General features: G+C 33.2%; 1 protein-coding gene across 2 annotated transcripts in view; it reads right to left on the bottom strand.

The window, feature by feature from the left end:
- Window positions 1-1,634: 1,634 nt before the first annotated feature.
- The window catches only part of LOC117928931 (protein SEMI-ROLLED LEAF 2), a 28,066-nt gene continuing 8,977 nt past the window's right edge, over window positions 1,635-20,723 (bottom strand). The window contains exons 1-17 of one of the 2 annotated variants that reach the window (XM_034849070.1): window positions 16,558-16,623; window positions 14,628-14,742; window positions 14,386-14,514; window positions 13,206-13,253; window positions 12,177-12,364; window positions 11,885-12,081; window positions 11,458-11,750; window positions 11,200-11,349; window positions 10,677-11,102; window positions 10,377-10,526; window positions 4,631-4,706; window positions 3,926-4,053; window positions 3,526-3,723; window positions 3,061-3,201; window positions 2,865-2,990; window positions 2,590-2,772; window positions 1,635-2,179 (exon numbers count right to left, since the gene is read on the bottom strand). In XM_034849070.1, the coding sequence (XP_034704961.1) occupies window positions 2,015-2,179; window positions 2,590-2,772; window positions 2,865-2,990; window positions 3,061-3,201; window positions 3,526-3,723; window positions 3,926-4,053; window positions 4,631-4,706; window positions 10,377-10,526; window positions 10,677-11,102; window positions 11,200-11,349; window positions 11,458-11,750; window positions 11,885-12,081; window positions 12,177-12,364; window positions 13,206-13,253; window positions 14,386-14,499 (2,583 nt within the window). In that variant the 5' untranslated portion in view covers window positions 14,500-14,514; window positions 14,628-14,742; window positions 16,558-16,623 and the 3' untranslated portion in view covers window positions 1,635-2,014. Of the gene's footprint in view, window positions 2,180-2,589; window positions 2,773-2,864; window positions 2,991-3,060; window positions 3,202-3,525; window positions 3,724-3,925; window positions 4,054-4,630; window positions 4,707-10,376; window positions 10,527-10,676; window positions 11,103-11,199; window positions 11,350-11,457; window positions 11,751-11,884; window positions 12,082-12,176; window positions 12,365-13,205; window positions 13,254-14,385; window positions 14,515-14,627; window positions 14,743-16,557; window positions 16,624-20,723 lie in introns of those variants that run through there. The other variant, XM_034849069.1, reaches the window with a different exon arrangement.

Genomic DNA, 20,723 nt, shown 5'->3' with positions numbered 1-20,723 from the left:
ATTTATTTTTAAAAATTATTTTTAAGTTAAAGAATAAAAAACAGGTTTTAAATGGAAGTTTTAGAAAATACGGCGAAAGGCGCCATGCGTTGGATTTTGTCAATAAATGTGTTTTTCAGGAACAAATAAAAATGCTTTTAAAAATTAGGCTAAGCACTCGTTGTCTTGGTGTGACTCGCTGCTGACAACACTGTCTCATCAAAATTTTAACTTGGCCCAAAGTTTATATCCACTGAAATAAACCCATAGGTCCAGGCCCAAGGCCAGCCCATCCAACAACTTGTGTGGGTTGACCCAATCCAAATCCAACACAAATCCAACTTTTTGAATGGAATCATTTTTAATACTTTCTCTAGCTTTAATTGAATTCTTTCAACTGAATTTTAATTCAATTGGGGTTAGGTTAAGTTTAATCAATTAGAATCTAAATTAAAAATTTTATTATATTTATAATTTATACTATCATATACGATGATAATATTCATTTTATATCATCTTTTATTTCTTTAAAGGAAAAATGTTAGGTCATAATTATACTATATATTATTTTATTTTATTATAAAAAATAAATAAATTTATTTACTTATTTTTATTATCATCTTTAAATGCCATCTTATTATTGTTATTATACTAGCTAATCCAAGTGTAACTTAAGCTCAAACAAAATTTAGAAAAATCGAATCAAATTAGACTTGGATAAAGCATTATGGGAATGGGTTGTGATCAAAATTCTTCTTAGAGTGCTTCTAGTGAAAGTATTTTCTCTAGAAATGTTTTTGAAGGTTGCAACTTAGATAGGTTTGTCAGGTTGATGACTAACCTGAACCCAATTTGAATTAAGAAACAATCGGTCTAAGTTCAATCCAATTCGAATTCAAATTCTAATTCGAGGTACTCAACCGAAGTCCAACTCAACATTATTTTTCGTAAACTTAAATTAAATTCAGGTTGTTCAAATTATACTTGAATTGATCATGTTAGACTTAGATTGGTTGGATTTCATAATTCAAAATCCATATTTTTTTTAATGTATTTATATGAAAATTTTAATATTAAATAGGATAAAATATCAAAAATAGCAACAAAAGAATAAATATAAACTTATATGCTTTCTAAAAAAATGAAAAATATATGATATAATATAATTTGATATTTAAAAAAATAGAAAAAGAAAATAAATATTATTATATAGGATAATATGTATTATAAGTGTTATAAAAACATCAAATCAGGTTCGGGTTAGGCTTGGTTGTTCGAATCTTAACCCAAGTTTAACCCAAATTGAGCTCGAGTTGAAAAAACCTAATCTTACCCCAACTTGAGTATTGAAAATGATTGTTCAAACTCATTCAAAATGTCAGGGTCGGATCGGGTTGTCTAAGTTGCACCCGTATCCCATAAATATTATAAGTGATTTTTCAAATTTTTAAAGATAATTCCTAAATTTTAAAAAACATCCTATTTTTCTCTTAAAATATTTTTTTTTTATGTTTTTTTGTGTTAGAAATATTTTTCAAAACCATTGTCTAACAAACTCTTAATTTTGGTTGGTGTTGGTTTGACTAGCAACTCAACCCACTTGAATTATAACTTGAAGCACAGGGCATGGAGAAGAAAAGACTCATGAACATTACTAGAAACCAAAGGGATTGCATACATAAATTAATAATAAATCATGTTTTAATTTCTTTGTTTCGGGCACTTAAAGCTTTACAAACTTCTCACATCTCAACGGTGGAAAGAAAACGTAGAAAAAGAAGAAAAAAAAATTGTGAAATCAATATACAGCTCGAAGCAGAGGCACTCTTACACATTTACAGAAGCAGAAGCAGATTGGTTTCTCAGAAAAACCCTCTCCATTTGAAAAAGAATACAAAAATGAATGAATGAACAAATGAATAGGCGAAGGAATCAGAACCTGGATTGATAAGCAGTTCAGAAACTGCTGTTCCAACTGCAGAATGGTTTGCAAAAACAGCTATTAATGATACTTCATTCTGTCTGGTTTATGGAATCAACAACCAGCAACCTTGAGAAAATTGTCATATGGGCTTGATGCCGGTAGCCTGAAGAAGTAGGGGTGGTTGTGGTACTCAGCTGCACACAGCACTAAACCCGCCCCATTGGATGGTTGTTCTGAAGTATCACTGGTATCTTCATCAAGGAAGGGATTTCCAGGCTGCAGTTTCAAATGGTTTCAAAATTATATCAATCAGTCTTGATAAGATAAACCATCATGGAGTCAGTTGAGCTCCACTGACCCGAACCCAACCCAAAGTTTGGACAGGTTTGAGGAGGCATGTTTAATACTCGAGTTGGGATTCAGCCAAGGTTCAAGTAATTTTAAACTAATAAGAGTGAGAGCACATTGGGTTAGAGGTTGGATTGGGTTCAGGTTCATGTTGAGTGTTTTCCAACCAACCAAGTTACAACTCTACATGCAGGTTCTATGTTCATGTACTTGCACGTAGATATTCGATGAAAGAATCAGAGTTTTTTCTTGGGATTTCCATTTACAAAAATTTCAACAGTTTCCTGACAAATGTCTGGTGTTTTGGATAAAATACAAGACCAGGTTTTAGGACTTACCCGGTCATAATTGCTGGGGAAGGTATTTGAAATTTCTTGGTTCTGTTGGGCAATCATGAAAGTGGACATCTTCTGCTGCTTTTCCTTTAGAAGTTCCTCACAGTGGCTGGCCATTTCCTTGTAAGACATGTCATCAGGTGGACTAGAGACTGAGAACCTTCCAACTTGACTTGTCTCTACAACCTGCATGAGCTTCATTTCATCTTCTCAGCTAAAGTTAAAGTTAAGATTGATTTAAAGAAATTTGGTGAATTTCAACAGGTTTGCTAATATACCGTTTCTAGAAGTTGATCAGCACTCAGGAGGCTATGATTGACCAGAGCCAGCTGAGAATTAGGCCCTGTTTGACTTTCAAATGCCTCAGGTATAGCATCATCATCCATTGAAAGTAAAGGAGGCAACTGCACATTGAGTACGTCTCTTTAAAAAATAAATAAATAAATAAAAAGAAACTGAATGCAGGTTAATTACCTCATCAGGAGATTTTTTGTCCTCTGTACCAGATTGATAAATTTGCCCTGGTGCCTCTGTGAAGAACTGAGCTCCCATTGGACATACATCGACTGGCAAAAAATCATGAACCAATTGCTGCCTTATGGCGGAAGACTCAGGCTGCAAAAAGATCTCAAAGTCAGCATTTTAATCTTTCTGGTAAATTAGCTTTCTGATTCTAATAAACTACAAGTGAATTATTCGAATAATAATAAGCAGTGTGAGAGTGTGTTTGGGAGTGATTCTAAAAAGCGTTTCTAGTATTTTTAACACTTCAATGATAAAAATTTTCAAAGTATTAAAAATATTAAAAGCACTTGCATTTGACAGTAATTCTAGAAAATGTTTCTGGTCTTTTTAACACTAAAATTTTTTATCTTTCAAGTATTAAAAGTTATAGAAACATTTTTTAAAAGTCACTGCCAAACACACTCTGAGTGTTACCTCTGATTTTCCCAGCATCTTCACTACCATGGAAGCAAAGGATTCTTTACTCTGATTTTCAGTTATTTCTATGGCAGAAAGTGACTTCAGAGCACCATCATCATCTTCTTTTGATCCATAAACATTTTTTGGATTTTCTACTCCAGGTTTAACAGCTTGCAACTTTCTATCATCAATCAACTGTAGAAATGGATCAACCTGGGGAATAAGTATAATAAAGGTTAAACTGAAGTAAACCTGATCTCTAAGGTCAAACTATTTTGTACCATATGGACCTCCTTTAGGGAATAGATTACATGAATTTGCACATTAAAAGCAGGAAAAGTAACCATTAATATTACCAAGTAGAAAGAGATAACAGAAACTTTCATGCTGCGGCTAGTCCAAACAAGGTACATACCGTTTTATCTGTAAGTGCAGCCTTAGCACAAGGAACAAGAGGAAGTATATTATAGGCTTTTGATGAGAAAATAATCATAGAATTTGCCAAGGTGAAGAGAGATCTACGGCGAGATGGAGGCAGTGTTCCTGCAAAATTGAGAAAGGAGCATCAGTTGAAGAGACTATCCCACAAATGCTAGCTACAATAACATTATCTATCAGGTCCAACCACAATGTGAGTTAATTAGAGTAACATTAACCCATCGATAAAAAGAAGAAAGGATCTTTCAGTTTGTTCATCCTACTTGAATAAAATATATTTATCAGGGTTTTCTCAAACAAGCAAAACATGGCCCCTCAAGAGAAACCATAGGAAATATGGCCCCTTTGATCGAGTCCTGTTGTGGATCTTTCTAATGATGTTGGTTTCTCATTCACTTGGAAGTCTTCGTCCCCCTCTTGAGATTTCACTGGATGTACTTCTGCCATTACCTTGATGTAAATGTTTATATTCTTTTCTTCCTTTTCCTTTCTTCATGCAGTTCTATTTGCCCAAAGGATTTCTTATACTTCTCCTTATTTATGTGTTTTCTATATGTGATACTATTCTTTTTTCATATCAAAAGTAAAGAGGGATATATGTTGATATGGCCACAAAATCTAATAGATCCAAAAAATAAGCGCCTATAAAACAACAATTACTAATTGGTTGTAGAGGACCTACCTCCTTTTCCAAGAGAAATGCACCTCAAGGAAAATGCAAGCTGAAAACTTCGAATTAGAGCCTCAAGACTGGAGTTCTACATGATACAATGAACTATAAGAAAATAAAACCAAATGAAAACAAAGAGCTCCTTGTTAACATACAGACAAATAAGAGTCCACGGTAACTTTTATTCCACCAAGAATCCCAAACGGATTAATGCTAATGATATAACTATGATTTAAAAGGAAAAAAACCAGCAAGATGCCTTTATAAGTGAAGCAGCAAGGCAATAAAAACAGTAGCCAGATCAAAGTCTGGGAATAACATATACTACTAATAAGCTATGAGAATATCTCTAGTAAGTAAAAGGTAACAATTAACAAATTTAAGTGGTGCCTACAAGGAATTATAAGCAAAGTAACGAGAGAATAGAAGCGGTAGTGGTATAAGAGTAAGGAAATAACTGAAGATCTAGAATGAAACATGGATAGAACATAACCAATAAGCAAATGAAAATATATCTACAAGATATAAATAACAATTAACAAAATTAAGTTGTAAAGAAAAGGCACTGGTTATGGACAGCTATATTGCAAACACAGAGCAAGCTACTATTGTTCGTTTCTACCACTGCACTTCGCTGCAACAAGGAAAAGGGAATGTACTCCTTTTATTGTCCATGTGCCTGATGAAATTCAGGGTATTCTACTGAATCAGGAAGAAAGTATAGTTATCAATCCAATCCAGTGTTCAGAGGATTATGACTGCCAATGCTTGTGCTGTCAAAGCAGATACCCAATGTGTTTCACAAGATAGACTAGGGTAACCGGACTCAACTTGAGCAGCCTTCAATGTCTTCTAGATTAAAATCAACTAGGTTGATCCTTTTTTGACAATCTTTTTTTTTTTCTTTTTTTTTCCTTCTTTTTTTAATAGCAAGAAAGGGTCTGTTAGATGACTAAAAAGGGATGCCCCATGTACACAAGGAGTACACAATGAGTGCTTAAAGGGGACTAACACATCAACACCAAACCTTAGTAAGGACTCAAATAGTCCATGAAACCTGACAAAGACATAGGATTCACATGAAGAAGACTTCTTTGACCACAAGAAAAAGAGAACCAGAAATCAAATAAATAAAATAAGACTCCTTTAATGCTTAAATTGACTGCTTGAGAGTAACAATCCGCTTCCAACCGTGTAGATATTGTCTACTCTAGGTTCAAAAGGCCTTCATGGCTTTAAAATGAGTCTATAAGGTTAAAAGGAACTCTTACATAAATAGTCTCAAAAACTTTTTCTCCTATTAGATGTGGAATATCACAATCACCGGCCCCATACAAACATAATATCCTCATTGTGTCCCATAAGATTATAGAACCAAACAAACATGCACACCTTGTGGGGCTAAACAAACTCCCACACCAGGGTCGAGGGTGCTCAATTGAGATTCCCCACACCACACATCATTGTGGAACCTAACTCTCTCCCGATCTCCCACTACCAAGGTAGTCTTAGCTTAGAACATCTCCCAACCACTCCTCATTGTTTTTCCATAAACCCACCTAAAACTCGTCTTTACTAATGTCCATATTGAACACTAACCCTTCCTTGATTTATTCAACCTTGAATCAATTGCTTCATTTGCTATGAAAGATACATTCAAAATTTGCCAAGAGCCTCATTGATGAAATGAAACATTTAATCCAAGTAATCCACTTTTAGCCAAATCCCATCTCACCATCATTGATAGAAGAAAGTTTCAATTCACATGGTTTCCATAATATCTCACATCGGATAAGAAAAAAAGTTTCTAACAACGTATATGTAACTGGTTTTTCTTAACCATGTAAATGCATTTTAAAGCAATGAGGGTCTATTAGACCTAAACTGGACATATCTACATAAGCGAATAGAAATAAATGATATCAGAACCGATCCCTAATCTCAATGTGTATCTTTGTTTGTCCAACCCCACAAGGTGTTTTTGTCTGTGAGTGGTCTTGCAATTCCATGGGATACACAATATGGACGTTGTATCTATACATCCCACATCGGATAAGAGAAAAAGTTCTTAATACTAAATATGTACTAGACTGATGAATTTGAACTTCTTAAGATTTTTGTAATGCCTTAAGAACTAATACCGAAAAAAAAAAAAATTATACAACAATTAGGTTTCTATCAAAGGAGCCAAACTCAGAATTCCTTGAAAAGGCTTATCACCTCATTTTTAATTATGTCCCAATAGCATTGCCAAGATGCCATGGTGGAACCATCAAACCTAAGGTCCTTATCAATTCCTATTTTTTTTCATAAGACGTCTTCAACCTCTCCACATATAGCCTTTGTCGATATAATAGTATTATGTTGGCAATTTTGTTTCATTTCTTGCCGACGACGCATCATACTTCCAAGGGTCTTATTAGTTTCATTCAATTTTAAGCTACTTCAAAGTTGATAATTCTTGAAGTATGTATTTATTTGATGTCATCTATATTTAAAGAATGACCATGAAAGATTGCTAGGTGTTAATTTTGAAGAAAAAAACAAACACAAACATGGGGTAGGACATTCGAACTTCCAGATGTAGTATTCAAATGTTCTATAGGGTGTTCAAATGTTGAGTAAGGAAACATTCAAACAATCTAAAAAGCGTTCAAACATTCCTCTTCAAGCATTCAAACTTTGGACAAATTTTTCACTATTTTTTATTCCATTTTTCATATTTTTAGGGGCATTTTTGTAAAATTAATGTTAGAATAGTTTTCCAAATGCATGTCTCAGGTTTTTGGTGCAAATACTTAATTTTCTTAAGTTGAATAGAATACACAAGTGTATAGCCCTAATAACTCCAACTTTCACCCTCGATCCTCTAGTCTCTACACAGAGTTGAGGTTTCCACTGAGGAACACGAGGTGTTGCGTCGAGGACGTGAAAAAATACTATATGTGCTAACCAATATAAGACCCTGGGGAGTAGGTGTATCCGAATCAGGCAAATTAGGGCCTAGAAATAAAAAATTTCAATAAAATATAATGATAAATAGTCATCTTTGTAAATGATAGCCCAATCTTATTCTTAGCTTTAGGATATCTAGAACCCCCCATTGAGAATAAACTTATCAATCCATTAAGTGAAAGAAGGTTGATTCTTACAATTACTAGCTTAACATTAGTAGGCAAATTGGGATAAAATAAAATAAAAAATCTATAAAATACAATGATAGACAGAATGAGGTTAAGTGTATAGGTATGATTGAAAGGAATAAAGTAGATAAAGAGGTGCACAAAAGCTTATATAAGAAATGTTCCATTAAACTCCAACTATGATAACATGACTATTCAAACCGTGTTAAAGAGAAAAGGCTTCTCAAACATTCCTTGTTAGAGATCCATTGATTGCTCATGGAAATTGTAAATCTATCAAACCATACAAGAGCTATTCAAGGATGGGGACAAGTATAAGCCCAACCTTAGAGAATTGTCTTGTTAGAAACACATTGATCTATAAACAACTTCCTTATAAACCAAATGCTACTCAATGCATTATTTGTAGCCCAACTCAAACCATAAGTCTTAACCAAGGATGAAAATATTGGTTTTCATAGATATATCGGTAACCTGATTTTACGGATATATCGGTGGATATTTTGACACAAAATATCAATGAGATAAAAATTAATCAAAACTCATGAAAATATTGAGAAAAAATCCAAAAAGGGATTTAAAACTAAAATAGACATTTTGAACTTGTTTTGTTGAAAAAATTGATATATATATTAGGAAATATTGGTGGAATAAAAATTGATAAAAAAAATAAAAAAATGATAGAAAAATTAATAATACACATATTGAAATTATTTAAATTTTAACAAAGAAATTAATATATATTGAAGGATATAAAAAAATAATGATATATATGAGTATTTTTATTTTAAAATGTTGATAACTTTATTTAGAAATTTATATTTGTCTTGCATTTAATTATTATATAAGAAACATGATAAGATAATTAAAATTAACTTATTTATAATAATTTTATTTTAATTAATTTATAATATATACTGTATAAAAGATAGTATATGCATGCATATATAATTTTATGTGCCATTATAGCATCAAAGCTCATTTGGTCTAGTGGTAAAAGGCAACATGTCTCATGTGTAAGGTCTCAGGTTTAAATCTCTACACATGCATGTTTGGATTATTTTACTATTTAGCTTTAAAATGCAAGCCCATCCCAATCCCACATCATAAATGGAAGAGAAACTAATGTGTTGTTTATTGGTGACTACCACAAAGAGATTGAGATGAGATCGGGCCGAGGAATAATGTTGCCTAGAAGCCTTAAAAGGCTCGGCCCACTTGCACCCTCGAATTGTGGAGGAAGGAATGATGCAACATGATGATGTGGCTTGAAAAACCACTAACATATCAACAACATTTCATCGAAAAATCGACGAAAATAATGGGAAAAAATAGAAAAATCTCTTGAGATTTCAATGGCAAAGGAATGATGGTGCCCAAAGCCTTAAAAGGCTTAGCCCACTTACGCCCTTGAATTTTGGAGAGGGAATGACGCGGCAATACCACCTAAACACTAAATCCTAGCAAGTAGTCATCCCTAAACACTAAATCCTAGCAATACCACCGACTTTTATACCTTTTGTTTTTGGTTCTTGTATTAACATTCCAATTTCTTTCCAAATGGTTGTATCTAAGATTTTTCTTTTCCTTTTTTTTTTTTTTGGTGTGTGTGTGTGTATGCTTCTAGTGTTGCTCATAATTTCAATTGTTCTAATGAATACTACATAAAATATCTAACAACTTGATCCCTTCAAAAGAATAGGACCACGAAGATACAAAACTACAATAGCATGCCATGAATATGAAAATTATAACTAATAAATAGGTAACCATGTCTTATACTGAATGATCTGTTTCACAAAATTAAATGGTGTTGATTAAAAGAAAAAAAAATAGCTAAAATAATGTGTTTATGCTTATAGATGACTAAAATAAAAAAATAACAGAGGAAAAAAAATGTCTTTATGATTATGGATGAGATTGATCATCATTGAGTCTAAATAATAAATTAATTTATTGAATAATCTACATAAGCCCTATCCGGTATAGCTTTTAATTATGTTTTTAACAGTAAGAGATAGAAGCATAAGTAATTAGAGCTACTATGCAATTGATTTTAGGCTTCAGGACTGTCTTCTAAAAATCATTTTATTAAAAAAAGAATTATTTTGATAATTTTTTTAAATGTAATTAAATAAAAATATGCTTCTTGGATCACATTTGAGGAAAAACAGGGGTCTCCCTGCTTTTCCAAAATATAGATAAATCACATAGGGAAGGTGAGGTCAACATATAAGAGTTTTATGCAGACATCCTTAATATTTATGTTTACTTTCAAATGCTGCTTTTAGTGTTCTAAGAAGATCTCTAAAACATGGCTATGATAGGAGCCCAATAACAAACCTACTTTTTGAAAATGGCATCCCAAAAGTAAAAAAGAAATCATTTTCCATCATTTTAAAGAAGAGAAGAAATTATTTTCAAATGAAGTACCAATATAAGTAGGTGCAAAAAAACTAATGATAATTGAGGATTTTCTAACAAGACATCACAACCCAAATTTCCCACACACCAAATAAAAAAGGGAAAGAAAAGAAAAGAAAAGTTCATCTTTATCAATGGAGAAAAGAGTAGCATTCATGATGAAGTCAGCATGCCCAATATAACTACAATACCTTGGTTCGTGCAAATAACAACACCAGACTAAACGTGTGAGATATTGCTTCATAGTTTTCAGGCATATTTAGAGGAGAGATGGACTGTGCCCAAATTGATGAAAGCAAGAGAATGATCTGGTGAGTGCTCAACCTAAGGGAAATTGCCTCCTGTTGTTTAATAAGTAGAAAAACAGTCATGCCCGATTCTTATAAGAAATGAATTAAAAAAATGTAATGACAGATGGCGATGAAGCAATAATTCTAATCATTAACAATCTAGACAAAGAATGATTAAGTGGAAGGAATTCAAATACATACCGGTTCCTTATCTGAGTTACTCATAGTTTCATCTGTAGTTATAGGTGAAGAATTCTTTTTCACACTATAAGCTCGACTGTAAGTTGATTTCAGTCTGCTTAGCATGGAATTATTGTTGGTCTTTGAATCCTCAGTATCAACAAATTTGACCTTTTTATCTTGAGAAGTATTCTCTTGTGAAGAAGATTGCTCCCTTCCTAACTTATCAAAAAGGGCAGCTGAAGAAGAGAAGACAGATACATTTCTAGAGAGTGTCCTGTGAAAATCAGTGGCTTTTTTTCTGTTGGGATTATCAGAGTGGGGATGAGGGGAAACAGAAGAGGGGATGAGAACGACAGAAAATATACGGTGTGCACCCACCCTGGTTTCGTGATCTGCATACACCATAGCTACGAGCAATTGATGGAATAATGCCTCAGGGAAAGCCTACAGAATATTAAGCTTTTCAGATGCAAACCTGAAAATTTTGTGCCAATGTAATTAAATATCAAACAATAACTGAAAGAGGTAATTCTGCACTTGCCTTGTTCCGGTATGACAAATTTGGTATGGATGCTATAATCTGAGCAGTACGGTAAACAGCAGAAACCATGGTTCTAGCCATAACTGTAATGTTTGAGATGTTTTCTAACATCACAGCCATCATATCAAGAGCAGGACCTGCATCTCCTACCTGTGTTTCAAAGGCATCAACTCTAGAGGCATTCAAACAAGTTTTTAACACCCAAAAGTATTAAGCATTAATTTGACTCAAAAAAAGCATGAAGGAGCAAGGCGCTACCTTATGGGACAACTGCACAAGGCACTCATCTACTGCTGTTTGAAATTTTCTGTTCCATTCAATTATTTCTGCCCCAAGGTTCGAATCATCCAGTGAACAGTGTATGCTTTTCCTTAGGTGTCTCATCATGTCACTGAATGCACCAATTATCGCCATGGATCCCTGAACCTTTGCTCTTCGAGCAAGGCAGGTGGCAACATCAATGATGTCTAGCTGCATCTTTGGTTTCCTAAGGACGTTCTTGTGATCCAGATGCTTGATTAAGATGGACAACAACAAGTGTGTATTCTGACCTGCACATTGAAAGATTCAATTCCATGAGTCCCATGGAAATGCCAATGGAAATAGGAGAAATAACTTCCACCAGGAAAAACTGTGTAGCCACAGAAATAAGTAATAAGAAAGTAACATAAAGAGAACTACATACCATAATCCTCTATTAATAACTGCATTTCCAACAAGACAGGCAGAGCAAGACCATGTTCAGGTGACCACATGTCACTGTTATCAAAATAGCGAAACAAAGATTCCAAGACACGCCGTACAGTTGTAGCTTCTTTAGCTAACCTGGCCATGTTATGCAAACAAACCCTAGACCAAAATTGGGGGTTCTTGGCATCTTCGCTGTTATCAGAAAAAAGTATATATTAGACATGACTTACTCAATTGCAGTAGACAGTATAACTACAATCATTAGATATTGGGAGAAGATGAATTACGCAGTCACATTAATTTGGCCTTTCTCATTCACAACCCTCCTCCAAGAAGGAGCCATTGTTATGGCATCTGGTGAAGAAGACATATGGCCTTCAACTTGATCCACTTCCGAAAGCCCTTGCTTATTATCACTAGTTTCATCTGTGTTTTCCTTAAAACCTCCATAATTTTCCAAGACAACTCCAACAACCTGATTTATGAAATTCAGAATGCTGCCATAGGTTATGACACACAAGATCTTGCTATGAAGAAAAAGAAGATGAAGATGAATGTAATGATGTTGATGATGATGATCATAATAACAATAATAATGATTTTTTCTTAAAACATCTAAAATTTTCCTCGATGACTAAATAACCCGATTTACAAAATAGGGAAAGGATACAAAACATAGGATCTTGCCATTGAAAAGATGATGATGATGATGGAGATGAATAATAACAAGAATTACAATGACAATAACAATAATATACAACCTTCCATCAACTGTTTCCCAGATTAAATTCCAACAAAAGAAGAGGTAAATATGAAGAATTTATAATGGAGAAACTGATCAAATAAAAGTCAGTAGAGTTGAATTGTTGCATTCCCTAGCAAGAGCTCCACACTGCTTTTTAAATCTAAAAAATTCTTTGAGGTTAGAATGTAAAAAGGAAAATCAAGTAGATGATAGTTCACTGAAAATTTCCTTTAAATTAAGACTTTAGGTGCATATTCCAGTATGGGTAACAGTATAATTTTCCAACCAAAGAATATAGGATGAGAAAGGTAACAAGTTTTATGTACAAGCCCTATTAAAATATGACCATTTGAATATGGCAAAACTTGGTAAGAATAAGACATAAGTATTATAAAAGGCGCCAAATAAAACAGGAGTGCAACCCAAATACACTGGAAATATACAGTGAGCGAGTGCCACAATGCAAACAAAGAAAAAGGCCCAGGAAAGAAAAACAGTGGCAATACACTCTAGCCCTAACTCAAATCCTCGAAGGAATAAAACATAATTAAATTATCCCAAGTTAACTCACATTATCAAATTCTGCTGAAATATGAGAAAATTCCCCCATGAACCAAACCTGTGCATGAAAGTGTATAAACTAGTTAGTTGAAATCCACATGATGTCAAATCTATCATGTAGGAAAAGGTGATATGAAGAAAATGATATATTATAAAGGAAAAAATATCAATGCATAAAAGATGAACGGTAAAGAATAGATGTCTCATAAAACACTAAAAAAAAAAAAAAAAAACTCAGAAACCAGAAATAAGATCATTTTAGCAAGCATTGTGATCCTTGCATATGGGTGGGGGTTGGAGTGTATGATATACATAGGCCCAAATCATATGAGCTTAAGCTTTTAGGAAAATTGGTTGTCTAACAAAGGGCTTAAGGATTCCACATAGTTTTTATATGTCATTATTTTTCTGATTAGAAGCAATTGATCCTCTCTTACTAAAAGGTTTTGCCTGTTTCAAGATCAAAAGAAATGATCAAATTTTGCATCTTAATTTCTTTTTCAATTTCTTTGCATTCTCTCATGTATTAAAACTGGATCCATCACCCGATCTTCTCCTTCCAGTCACGTTTTCTGATAGCTACAATTACTCAAATATGCTAAATACCCAAGAAGTAGGATCTTGATGGCCCTTTACATTGTAGTACAAAGGAAAAAGATACACTGTTAACATAAATAATAACAACAAAAAATAGCACAAAGAACTAGAGGATGAAAGTTAAATTTAAAATAAAGTGAGTATTATAGAGTATAATCTTGTAAATGTTCTCTTATTTGCTCCAAATAGACACTGATGATTGATGTGGGAGGAGACCATGCTTTTCTCCATGGCTTATGAATTTAAAATGGATATTTTAAATGAACTACGGAATGATTTGAGGCTGGATCACAGGAAAAGAACTTCACATATGTCTAATCAGAGAATTAAAAAAAATAAAAATTGAAAAAACAAAAGTTGAAACACAAGTTAGAGCCTCTCCAGGGGTGGGAATGCAAACTCTTGTAGAAATCTATTTTGATATATATTTTAAGAAAAAAGGTATGATACATTGAAAGAAGAATAAAGGTACTACACAGTAACATAAACAAATAAGCATGTGAATATTCATAAACCAATTCCAGTAAAACTAAAAACTTACAGTATCAAACAATATACTAAGATGTAATTACATCAGCATGACAGTGTGTTACCATTGAAGAAAGGGCTTGAAGCCCAGCAGAACGTAATTGTTGTACCCTCTCATCATCACCCATTTCTTGAGCAACAAGACAAAGTTTTGGAATTAAGCCATCTAAGTTGAACATATACGTACTATCCCCCTTCACAACCAAATAATGTCGTATGAGGTTAACAAACAGTTCCATATATAAGCAGCAAAAACGAAAAAATAAAATAAGATAAAAAAAGACAAAGAACTAATCAACACTCCCACCTGATTATTTACAAAATCAAAAAGAGCCTGGCAACCTATGATGCGCAGTTCATCTTGCCGTGTTTGGTCCAGCAAAATGTGTATGATGCTAAGCAAGCTACCCGCAAACAATGGCCTGATATGCATCATTATTAGTCAGTGTGTAAATAGATCGGATGCCCAGAATAAGAAAGTAATGATCATAACTTGTATTGATGTTATACAACTTGTCAAATGAATGAAGATATATTATTTCTGTATCAAAATGTTATGCAACTTGTCATCTAGAAATCTCTTTTGGTAATCAAAAATCTACTAAAGATGCCAAGGCAGCATGAACAAAGTTCAGATAGTATACAATTATGCCCAAGATCCCAGAGAGAAGAAAGCACCTAATATTCAACTCAATGAGAATCCAACTCAATATAAAAATAAAAGAATGATATGTTACACCACAGAACAATTTTTTTCAAAAGCATTCAGTGAGAGAAATCTCCTAATCTTGAATAGAACACAGATAATGAGAAAACAAATGGCCTACAATCTTTCTATCAATTCTCCCCAAAGACTAAAAGAAACTTTTTAGGATCTTGGTGATATTAATTGATAAAAAATAATAGGACAAAGAGGACAAAATGAAAAAACTTGAGTTAGCCTTTTCATTTTTTATTTTATTTTTATTTTTATTTTTTTGATGAGTAAAGTAGGAGGATGTTATAAACAAGAAACGCTAGCAGGGCACCTCCAAGTACCCCCAGGGACATAGAAAGTACACAATGAACGCTTAAAGACGCTTCCCAAAGAATAAAAGAGGAACAAAAAAAACACCCTCCTCAATAGGAGCTCAACTAGTCAACAAAATCTACAATAGAAGGAGGACCAAAACCTAAAAACAACTTAAACCAAGCCCATAGATTACAAAGAAAACAGTGTTTCAGCCCTTATAAAGAATGGTCCTCATATTTTCAAATGATCTACTATCTCTTTCCTTCCAAATTGTCCAGCATAAGCACAAAGGGGTAGTCCACCATGCCTTTTTCCACTTTTTACTCACAAAAGAGTCGTGTCATTCCAATAGCGTCTCTTTGAACATTGACGGAAGCCCCCAAGACACACCAAATAAGAAGAACAATAAATGTCATAAAATCCTTGTCTTGACATAGTGGATAAAGATGTAATCAATGGACTCTTCTTCTAAATGACAAAGGAAACATCTATTTGTCAAAGATCACCCTCTCCTCTTTAAATAATCAAAGGTTAAAATCCTTTCCTAAGTAGCCTCTGAAGCAAAAAAGCCCACCTTTGACTTCACAAAAGAGTTCCAAATAACACTTATTAAAAAAGAAATTTTACTTTCTGATTCCAGAGCCAAGTAAAGGGCTTTAACAAAAAACTTACCATTCTTTGACCCTATCCCAATCATCTTATCTTTCTCTTCTCTGCACACCATCCTCCCTTGCAATCTCGAAAGAAACACTCCATTAATTCTACCTCTCAATCATTTGGGAGCCTAGTGAAGCAAGAGGCCCAATAACCCCCTTCATTTGATAGGTTTCAAACATCCGCCACCCAAGCCTCCTTTGAAGCAGCAATAGCAAATAGAGAAGTGAAGGTAGCACACAATCACCACACCACTAGTCCCTTCCAAAATCTCACTCCCCCCACCCCCCCGTCCCCCCCAATTACCAACTAAAAAAGCAACTCCACTAGCCAAAAAATTTCAATCCTTTCTAATGGCTTTCCATAACCATATCCCATATCTTTCTCTCACTTCCTGAGAGCATCATGATCCTTCTTCTATCTCATACTTTTGATTTATAACTTGCTTCCATAAAGCCCTCTACCCTCAGCATAACACCAACTCCATTTACAAAAAAAGGCTTTCTTAAGAGTCATGAGATTCCTAACCCCCAAACCACCTTTATTTTTGTCTAAACAAAAAATAGTTCACCTTACTAAATGTGGTTTCTGGTCAAGGGCCCCTCCTCTTCATAGGAAATCCCTTTGAATTTGTTCCAATCTCACCCTAATTGTCCTTGAAATGCAAAACAAAAACATGAAATAAATAAGTCTACTAGATAAAGTGCTTTGAATCGGGATAAGCCTCCCAAAGTTAGCTTTTTCATTTTATGCCAAATATTTATTTTTAGCATAGGTTAATGGATGTTTATTTAGGTCTTTGTAAGGTAGGTCAAGGAAGATTTTCTCAATTTTCATGTCTTTGTCAAATTCAACTTTCAAATTTAGCCCTTGAGTATTATATTTTCCCTTTATGAAAAAAAAAAAATCATCAAATAAGTGGACATTTCAAAGATAAAATTAAAGTAAAAACAAATTACTTAATATGGGATCCTTATATGCTCCATCTTATTATCTTAATCTCAAAGAAGTACACATTATTAAATTTTATTTCTTACCTTGCTTATTTTTTTTCATAAGAGTTTTGAGTATTTTAGAACCTTGATTTTTGAGAAGGTATTCATACAAGCTCCATTCTCATGGAAATCATTGAAACTTTATCATTGACTTTTATTATTACCTTGTTTATTTTTATTTATAAGAGTTCAAGTATTAGAAGTTTGATTATTGAAATGAAATCCATATGACTTGCATTCTCATTATGTTAATCTCAAATACAAATAATTGAATTTTATTCTAGCCTCACATTTTTTCATTGCTTCATAAAATTTTGAGTATTACAAAAGTTTGATTATAAACAATGTTCATTAAATTTTGAAGTTTGAACTTGCTTTATTTAACTTAATATGATCCCAAATTTGGCTGGATATTAAAGTTCAATAGAACAATTGAGATTGTGCTAACTATTGAAGAAAGGCTTGGGATAGAACTTTCAGAAAGGGAATGCATGTCATGAGCATGGACATCACCACAAGCAAGAAGCATCCTGCTATACCATATCATAAGCTAACAGTTCACAAATTACTTGTATTTCAGTATAACAACTTATAAATTCATGATTTTAGACACTTGTTAAACTTAAATACTTGAATATATATTGTTTGTGTAGATTTCGTTGACTGTATATCAGGTATTTCTAATGTGGATGTCATTCCTTTTGTCCTTTCTTTGTAGTTTGGCTATGTATACCTCATGTATACTTTGATTGTGTCCCCATTTTGTTAGGCCTTTCTAATAATTCCTTTATTTGCCTATAAAATGTTGATTTTTTGTCGAGTTCATCAAAATTCTAGTATTCAATGTTAGCATGTGTATGACATTAAAAATGTCATATTTTTTGCTCTTACAATATTTTTCTTTTATAGCTGATGGGTTTTCTTTTGGGTTCATGGTTGAAGTGAAACCTCTCAAATATCAACCCCAACCCTTACCACTTGAGCTAAGTGAGCTTTACTTATATATATATATATATGAGAAACAACAACTTTACTTGCAATATATGTGTTTGTATGTGATAATTTTTTATTTTTTATTTTTATTTCTCAATGTACAAGAAAAACTCATGATATGTATACACAATATGAAAAAAAATGTAAAAACAAGATATGATATGCTTTACAAGCTGACAAATATGACTTTTAATATGGACTTTTCTTATTTCTCCCAATCCTTAGAATCAATTAATTTCAACGATATCCCAGAAAGAGTATTCCTTTATCATCTAGCATCTAAAAGAGGAACTCAATGACTTCCACCCACATGGATCCTCCAATTATTCTGATGCCATATTCATCAATAGGGACCACCTCATTAGTAAGGAGCTCATATGTAAGCTGAAAGGGAAAGGGATTTGGGTTTAGAGAAAATTTTTTTGAAGAATATAGACCTCTTAGGAAAGTGGCTATGGAAGTTTCTGAGGAAGAAGAGTCATGCATCTTGAGCATCTATGGGTGATGTAGGGCAACCCTAAGGTGGGTGCCTACAATTAGGTGGGCTAGGGTTTTTATTTTTTAAGGTTTAAGGAAAGGAAAAAGGGATAAAGTTTATGGCAGTGAATTAATATAAAATAAAAACATAGAAAAATAAGATAAAGAGAAAAAAAGGATAGAAACTTTATAATCGCACTAAGACCTTCTAGAAGTCTCACCTAAAAGAAAATCAGTGGAATCTCACCATTAAAAATTGGAAAGTATGCAAGAAAACATAATATTATTAATCATCAATCAATCATTTGGTTTACATCAATTAGTCTTATTTGTAGGTTTCCCTAAAAAATCCAAATTCTACTAGGATTCTAATAACCTATCATGATTCTAATTATAATTCTCCTATAACCTAATTAGATGCTCCTAATTTTATTCCAATAAATACTAATCCTAATTTAATTCCAATTATGATTTTCCACGATCATTTGAAATCTTGAACAATGTCTTCTACCATTTTTTCTTCGAAAACTCTTTATCACGATAAGATAGGTTCTCAAGATCTCTTAAAGTTCTTCAATTTCATGTAAGACAAGTACCAAACTTCGAAAGGCTTTCCAATTTTGTAAACCAAGTTGATAGTTCTCAAAATAATTATGTGTCATCAACAAACTTGTAATAAGTTGTATTCCAACATAAGAGGAAATTGATTAGGTAATTCTATAGGCCACAAATAAGAAAAATCATCAAGGATATTACATACTTCTATTAGATATTCTTTATCTTTCTCTTTAAATCCATCCACTTCTTCAGTTAGTAAAGCAAAAATTATTTTAGTTTTCATGTTCTCATTTTCAAATTGATACATAGAAAGCACATTTTTTTGTTGTTCCTCTTTTGGCTTCCTAATTGGCGAAACTTCTTTCATTGGATGAATGATCTTCTTACGCCCATTTTGTATGAAAATATATGTATTTTCGTAGCCATCACGTTAAACTCTTATATTAAAAAGAGGTATTTCAGGCAAAACATAACTCACCTTTATTGGTAAGACCTCACACCATACAGACTATTCAAAGTCCTACCAATAAAAAATAGGACCAAGTAACGAAAACTTACTAGAATTGAGGTATCATTAACCCATACTACTCAAAATGGATTTAGATGTTTCTCTATTTTAAGATTTAGCTTCGTAAGAGCTTTCTTGGCAAGAGGTATGCGTATAGAAAATGCTAGTATGTTACCAATCTTCTTCTTTTTTCACCTTTTGGATAGCTAACAAAAGTTGCACTACAAGACTATGGCCTTTTGTCATGCCATCATAGTAATCACATTCTTCACTAAGTTCATCTTCATTGTGGGTCTTTTCTTCCTTTGGATAATTCTCCAATTTAGATTTTGGTTCTTCAACACAAAAAGTGTAAAGCATTACTTTGGCACACAACAACAACATAATGACCATGCCCAGTACATTCAAAGCATAAAAGAATCATGTCTACCTTTTTATCTCTAATACTCATTGAAGTTTTACCCTTATTAGTGTCTCTATTAGGCACATTCAAAGCTTTTTGATTGCTACCTTCACTATTCACATAGTTAGAAGTTTGGAAATTTGTTGTACTCAATAGTTTGTTTATTGTCTAGTTAGAGAAAGTGCCCTCAATTTGTGAACTTGTACATTTGGAAGCCTAACACTTGAGCCCTTTTTCCATTTTAAGGGTTAGTTGATAAACTATTGGAAAACCGAAACTGATATGGAAAGAAATAACTTTGTAAAGCTGTAAATTAGCTATTAGTTGTCAATCTTTGTATTTTTTGGAAAGTAATTATTAGGAGTAATTCTTTCCCTTTAATCAGTGATTTAGTTTCCAATTTGTATATGCTATAAACTTTATAAAAGAATAATCTCAATGAAAGAATATTATTCCCGTGAAACCCTATTCTTCAAGTTGGTATCAGAGCTAGCAATCTGCTTGCCGAAATCCTCCTTCTTCCTCTCTTTCAATCCCTGTTCTCTCTGAAACCATGTCGAATATTTCAAACGAGTCCACTACTGTTCCTCAACCTTCTCTGAACAATCCCATCATCACTGATTCTTCAAAAATCAGTCCTACCACCTCGGAATCTCACTCTATCCAAATCACCACAATTCGCTTGAATGGTGACAACTTTCTGAGATAGTCTCAATTAGTTCGGATGTACATCAGAGGACGTGGAAAGATGGACTACCTAACGGGTGAAAAGAAGGCTCCTGCAGTGGACGATCCGAACTATG

This window comes from Vitis riparia, chromosome 13 (assembly GCF_004353265.1).
Source record: "Vitis riparia cultivar Riparia Gloire de Montpellier isolate 1030 chromosome 13, EGFV_Vit.rip_1.0, whole genome shotgun sequence".
NCBI lineage: Eukaryota > Viridiplantae > Streptophyta > Magnoliopsida > Vitales > Vitaceae > Vitis > Vitis riparia.
Note: the sequence above shows the minus strand (reverse complement) of the source record. Positions and strands in the feature narration are given on the sequence as shown.